Source organism: Marmota flaviventris, chromosome X (genome assembly GCF_047511675.1).
Source record: "Marmota flaviventris isolate mMarFla1 chromosome X, mMarFla1.hap1, whole genome shotgun sequence".
Lineage (NCBI taxonomy): Eukaryota > Metazoa > Chordata > Mammalia > Rodentia > Sciuridae > Marmota > Marmota flaviventris.
Genome location: NC_092518.1, coordinates 19,933,311 through 19,940,656, shown reverse-complemented (window position 1 = coordinate 19,940,656; position 7,346 = coordinate 19,933,311). Strand labels below are relative to the sequence as shown.

The following is a 7,346-nucleotide window of genomic DNA, read 5'->3' as shown; positions in this document are numbered from 1 at the left end:
AAAGCAATGGTCCTGGATACAAGATTAACTAGCCAGAGTTCTCCAGAGAATCCTGAGATTGAGAGATTAATGAAATGTCTGGTAACAATTGTAGAGATCAGCAAGATTGAAATCTGCAAGATGAGCCAGCAGGTTGAAAATTCAAGAGTTGACACTGTTGGGCTGGGGCTGTGGCTCAGTGGTAGAGCCCTTGCCTTACAGGTGTGAGGCCCTGGGTTTGATCCTCAGCACCACATAAAGATAAATAAATAAAATAAAGGTACTATGTCCATCTACAACACACACAAATATATATATATATATATATATATGAAAGCTGACACTGCAAGCCAGTAGACAAAGAGCTCAGGCAGGATTTCTGTATTACAATCTTGAGGCAAAACAGCTTCTTCGGGATAGTTGTCTTTGCTCTTGAGACTCATGATTGGATATGATTGGATACATCCTTCCCATGTTATGGAAGGTAATTTGCTTTATTCAAATTCTAATGATTTATCTGAGAATTGTTTTTAATAAAGAGCTTTGTAACATCTTGAGTGGTGTTTCAAAACAATTGGGCACTATAGCCTAGCCAAGTTGACAAATAAAATTTAACATCACAGTCCACCCCTTGGCAATGTAGAATCTATATCTCCTTAAAATGTATTTAAATTATAAAGTCAATAAGGAAGTCATACTTTCTCCTGATAAGAAACAACTATCTTGCATGCAAGATACACCAGAGGAGGATGCAAAGTTCATGAGTTATGATCACTCTTCTCTTCATTATCCTGTTATTTATATACTGAGATGTAAATTAACAAAACTTATATATGAAGTAAATGCATTTTATGTTATATAATAAGGGGAATGAGAGAAAATAAGAAACCTATACACATGTAAAAATATTCAGGACAAAATAAGGAACAAATATAACAATTACAATATTACAATTAATTTTTAAAAAGACTCAGTGAAATCTCAGCAGGGGGGGGGTTCACCTTTTGCTCAGTTGGACCTTTTTACACTGACCTCACTGCATTTAGTCTCAAGAGGATGAGACTCCTATGTTCCTATTTGTTAATGTCATAATCTTACAAATTCTAATCTTAAACTTGACTGAGGTACTAGATAAAGGAGAAATTATTAGAATTCATAATAGTCTTCTCTATCCCTGGTAGAATTTCTAAGAAGGCCAAATTTGGGTTGAAATTCTCCATTGGTTTTTGAGAGCCTACTAGGTGATTGGTGCTTTGTAATACAGAATCAAACCAAATTTTCAAAAGGAACCTATACAATCTCAGCAGGGAAAAGCTCAACTTCAAGTGAAGACACTCAGTAGCACCTTTCTTGTATTGACCTTTGAATAAATTCTAGGGTCTCAATAGATTGAGAATGTGCTCCTTTCTTTTGTGCCTGGTGAAAATCTTAAAATCTTTTGAACCCTACATACCTCAACATGACTGAACATGCAGGATACATTTTTACAAGTGCCATTAGGCACAAGGCAAAACCAGGATTCTCCTCTGGAGCAACTAATAATTCACCATCCTTTTGATGCCTCTTATTTTTCTTTGCTGATAAATAATAGTATGTCTGCTAAGAAATACCTTTTCCCCTCTTGAAAGAATTCTAGGGTATTTTGAGGAAATTCAACCACAGTAGATTTGGTTATATAGTCATTTTCATGGCCTTTCCTCATCTTCAACTAATAAGGGAGGCTAAATTTTTGATTATCTACATAAGCTCACCCATGTGTGTATTTGTTCAGGTGTGAGGATCAAACAACATATCCATTTAAAAACCTACTGGCAATATTTAGATTGAGTATTCAACTACATCCCAAGAGCAAGTATTTTCCATGCAAAATCAGAAATCACATGCTAATCACCAACTCATTTGGAATAGATTTTGAACCTATTATAGAGATGTGGGATGGGACATCTACAGAAAGTTGGAATGCTCTAAGTCCAGGGGTGGGCAGGTGATTCTGAGCCACCAGTTTTATAGGAAGCAAGGGTGAAAAGGTGAACCATTCAGGGAAGGCAGTGAAGATAAGGTTCTTATCAGCAGATATGGTTCCAGTTTGGACATGAAAGCACACTGAAGAATGCACAAGGGAAAGGTTTACTCATTGTGAGAATGTGCTGGTATAAGATTCATGTGCCAGCACCTGGGAAAAGTCTACACTTAAGGAAACCTGGGGCTAGGCACAGGAAGATCCTCAGAAAATGAAGTCCAAAATAATCCCTACCTTAGCCTTATTCTTATATTTACCTTCTTTCTTTAGGCCTGCTTTTGGTACTTTGGCTACAGAGTACTGTCATTTTAATAGTCTGTAATATTTTTAGAGTAGTGAAAATAATAGTTAATTAAGAGCCAAAAGGTCTGACTGAAGTTAGGAGAAGTGGAAAACATGGACTCTAGAAAAATTCTAGCCAGGTTAGATCAGAAGTCTATTCCAAGCAATATCTCTTACCAGCCATGTGAACTTAAGAACATGATAAGTTCTGTAAATTATGTTTTATAAACTCTATCTTGCAAGACTGTTGGGATATATGTTATAGATATAAAGCACTTATCAGAGAGACTGGAAACTATTGTATCTTTACTGAATGGTAGTTAGCATGATATCACCTTCCCCTCTGGGGAAATTTATTTATTATTAATTCAAGAGAGCATGTAGCTTTGTAGGACACCAAATTAGTCCATAATGTTCCAAAGCAAGTAAGTCCAAATAAAACTTTCCTTGTTTGAGGGTAATTTAGTTCATTTACAATGTGGGGGGGTCTTCTTCAGTTGTTTGCAACTTGAATTTCTAAAATTTGTGTCAAGAACCAACAACTTCCCACCCAGATATCTTTCCATCCAAACCACACTCCAATTTTCATTCATTTCATAATCATCACATATGAAATTTTTCTAAATTGCATGCATGATAACTTACCTAAAATGTCTTTTTAAAGCATTGAGATCTGTCTCAGTTCAGGACAAACAGAACCAAGACAGTAGCTTCTAGGCATCTTACTTCAAGCATGTTTCACAGTTATTTAGAAATTTTCTGTGCATGAAACAAATGGCTTGCATTGTATGTGCAACTAAATGTGAATGAGATATCCCAGGACACTATTCATTTTTACCCTAGGAGAAAGTTTCTTTGTGGTTTATTTTTGATACCAAGTTAGCTCTTAAGAACAGGTTTACAATCCACGGTTTTGTCCTTCTGTGCTGACATACATCATGAGTGTTTGATCTTGGCTCATCAGTCTCACAGCTTAATCTAGTCAATGTCCAACTTAAAAGTTCCATTATCCCATGGTACCCTTGAGAGGACTCATTCCAGGATACCAAAATCCATGGATGCTCATGTCCCATATATAAAATAGCATAGTATTTCATATACCTAGGTAACCTTCCTGTATACTTTAAATCATCTCACCATCACTTATACCTAATATAAAGTAAATGATATGAAACAGTTCTTATACAGTATCATTAGGGAATAAAGAAGAAAAAAATCTGTGCATGTTCAGTACACATGCATTTTTTCCTAAATGTTTTTGGTCTGTGGTTGATTGATTCATGGATACAGAAGGCTAACTGTATATCACACTGAAGGATTGTAGTTTCCCAAAGCCTCAAAGGGCCTTTCCTCAGGATATACTTACTTTATTATTTGTAACCAGACATTCCCCCCTCACTTTTCCCAAATCCCTTCCTACTTCTTTCTTGTTGCTTATCTTTTGGTATTAGAAGGTACTTCTCCATTTTCCTTATAGAATTACTGTTATTTGACTGTAAAGTTTTGTGTCCCACTTTCCCTGTCTCTAACAAAATCACTTCCAAAGAGCAAATACTCAATTAGTAATTGGAAATAAATGAGCCAGTGAACATGAAGTCTAGTTTATAAACATTTATTTTTTTCTATATTTTAATAAGTTAAAAAATCTATGTGTCTTTTGTCTTTAGAAAACAAACTGAAATGGAATAAAGACTGAATACCTTTTACTTTTCTCCCCCTTTATTTCTTGATCCCTCAAGTTTTACTGCTAAATTCTTTTAAATTGTCAAAGAAATGCCTATTCCACTGCCAGGTTTTCTTGTTCTGGTTCACTAACTATGACAGATTTACCAATTGTTGTACAAAATAATAAAACTCCTAATCTTAAAACTATTAAATAATAAATATGTAAATAAAGTCATTAATAATTTTATATTCTAAAGTTAATGAAACTTATTAAGGAAAAATTTGAAATACAGCACAATACTCTAAATTAGGCATATAGAATGGGAACACAAACACATACACTGTGTTCCCTTCAGACCCACCATGGCCATCCACTAAGAATGCTCATTGTTCTTCATATCCACAAAGATAACAATCTTCCTCAAATTTCAATACTTGAAATATAACCTAGAATAAAAGGAAAGAACAGTAAAATTCCAAGTTACCAGTATACAACAAGAAAGTAAAGATGATACTCACTTATTCCCTCCAGCCCCTGACTAGCCATCTACTATTAGGAGATTTACACACCTTTTCAAGGAAAAAGTGAAGAACAAGGCTCAGATTTCATTTAGCATGGGAGAAGCTGCTGGCCCTTTCCCTGGCCCTGGAATGTGAATTGGCCATAGCAGTATTGCGAGCCCTTGCTGCAACTCTGGCTTGAGCTCTCTCTTCCTCATCTTTCAAAGCTTCTTCATACCAGGATGGGAAGGCATTGGGGGTAGTATCATGGATTCTGGCCAAAAACTCTAGGATTTTCATCTTGCTGGTTTCAGCATGGGCTCTTGGTCCCCACATGAATTCATAACATGGAGGGTCACTGTTGGGGACCTGCTGGGACTCCAGATACTTTAGCTGCACCAAATCTTCAGTGATGACCTTCCTGGGTTCCCCATAGATGAAGTGCTTCCTATCAGCATATACACCCATCATATTCAGCACCTTCCAGATCTCCTCTTCAGAGGCACAGTTGCCTTTCATGAAGATCACACCCAGTACAATCATTAGGAGACCCATTTTTGGCATGTTCTCTTCATCACCCATTGTTCCATCAAGGGTGTAGTCTAGTTTGCTAACAAGAGCATGGTAGTGCCTGATAGGATCAACTTCCTTCAAGTCAACACCAAAGGCCAGCTCCATGTGCTCAGAGGCTCTCCTGAGGATCTCATTGAAGTGACACTTGTACTTTTTGATAACATACTTCAACATGTCTGCCTTTGTAATCAGCTCTTTCTTTTGATATTTGTCTATTAGGAACTGCACCAGTAAAACCACTTTCTTATTTAAGGGGTCTTTGCGCCAGCCCTCACTAACCTGACAGGAATCTGAACTTCCCTCATCTTGGCTTTGGACATCTTCATCTGAATCCATGTTTGAATCATCTGCCTTAGTGATATTGGTGGTGGATGGGGTTCCCTGAGGCAACACAGGAGTTCCAGATATGCCAGCATTTGAAATATTTTGAGGTCTATTATCAAAGAAAGTATAGGAAGAGGGTGTGGACTCTTCTCCCTGTGTTTCAGTGGCCTGAGTAGATCCTAGACCCTGGTTCTCACTAAGGGCCTTGCGGGCCTTGCGGCGTTTTGCTTGGGCTCCGAGCTTACTCTTCTGACCTCGAGGCATAATGACTCTTGATACAGACAGCAGGCCTTAGTGCAAACAGTTGGATTGATGAAGAGGTTACCCTAGAAGATGAAAAATGAGAAAATGTGTACAGCCTCATTAGGGAGATTCTATCTTGGTTTCAATAACAACTGCCTCTGTTAGTTCCCTTGCGAGTACTGCTCTAGGAACCCTCAAGGCAGGGGCAGAGTGCAACCCTGTTCTGGGAGAGTTTGTTACTTAGGATATTGACTTTAATTCTGAGCAATACTTTGACTCCTTCCTCTACTGGCGAGGCAGCCTGCTTCCAACCAGAGCTTCCCATCCCACGAAATACTAAAAGAATATATGGGGGTGATAATCCTAACAGATGTGACTTCTTGGGCCGCCCAGGATTGACAAGGGGCAGGGTGGGTCTCTGTGGGGCTGCCTCTCTCTGTTTGGGGGGAAGAGTGCCCATATATTCACCTTGAAACCGCTGGTTCCTTGTATTCCTTTCTTTGAAGGCTTTATCCTGGACTCCACAGCACACTGAACCGGAAATGACTGTTGTCTACTTCCGGCCCCACCCACTTGACCCTGCTTGCTTAATAGGGGCGGGGCTTTATCAGCCCACGTTTTTTTCTGGAGAGGTGGAATTTCCTGAGAAGTCAGGTAAAGTCTTTTCATTGATTATTACTAGAGTTGGGGCTTCTCCCTATGCTGAGCTGGGTCAGTTGGTCTCAGACCAAGGCTGTCATTTCACTGAGCATCCTGAGTAGGAAATAAGGTGAAGCCTGAGGCTAGCATTCCTGCTGGTATATCTCTGTGGTTCTTTACTTGGGTAGATGGTCCTCTTAATCCTTACTCAGTGTCTTGTATTGATTACTTATAGTTGCTTACTTTATCTCCCTAATGCCAACTTGAGGCTGGCTCCATCAGATAAAGTCTTAAATATATAAATAATTTCAGTACAATAAAAATCTGTACAGTATTATATTCACCATAATTAAACATAGTATATTCCTCTTATTGCTCTATTGCTACATCTTGTACCTGAGTCTGAGTTCATTTTAATAGTTGATTTGATAAAGTTTTGTATATTTTTATTCTTTCCATTTGGATGTTGTTTCTGTTTTTAAATTAATTTCTTACCTGATACATTAAAATGTAGAAATTGTATACATTTACAAGGCATTGTGATGTCATATATACATTTATACACATGCATACACACACACACACACACACACACACATATATATATATATATATATATATATATATATATATATATACTTTGTAATCAGAGTAAACATATGCATATGTTTATTTTATAGTTACCTTGCTGTGCAATAGCACATTGGAACTTCCTACTCCTAGCTATAACTTGGTATTCATTTATTAATCATTCCCCATCCATATTCTTTCTGTCCTCTGGTAACCACCATTCTGCTCTCAACTGCTATGAGGCCAGCTTTTAAAAGTATTTCACTTATGAGGGAGATTGTGCAGTATTTGTCTTCCTATGCTTGGCTTATTTCACTTAGCATAATTATCTCTTGTTCTATCTATGTTGTTGCAAATGATGGGATTTCATTGTTTTTCATGGTTGAATAATATTCCATTGTTTAGATGTACCACATTTTCTTTATTCATTCTTCAGTTAATGCACACTTAGGTTGTTTCAATTTCTTAGGTATTGTAGCAATACGGTTTAAGTTAACATTTGAGTGCAGATACCTCTTCAACATTCTTATTTCATTTCCTTCAGATATGT

The 7,346-nt window shown here is 37.4% G+C and overlaps 1 protein-coding gene across 1 annotated transcript; it reads right to left on the bottom strand.

Moving 5' to 3' along the window:
* Positions 1–4,552: 4,552 nt before the first annotated feature.
* On the bottom strand, positions 4,553–5,608 carry LOC114085951 (melanoma-associated antigen B18-like). The gene has a single exon (XM_027927256.2). It carries the CDS (start codon positions 5,606–5,608, stop codon positions 4,553–4,555), a length of 1,056 nt encoding a protein of 351 aa, XP_027783057.2.
* Between the last annotated feature and the right edge of the window lie 1,738 nt (positions 5,609–7,346).

Excerpts from the sequence above, each read along its gene's own strand:
- LOC114085951 (XM_027927256.2), bottom strand. The coding sequence starts at position 5,608 with ATGCCTCGAGGTCAGAAGAGTAAGCTCGGAGCCCAAGCAAAACGCCGC.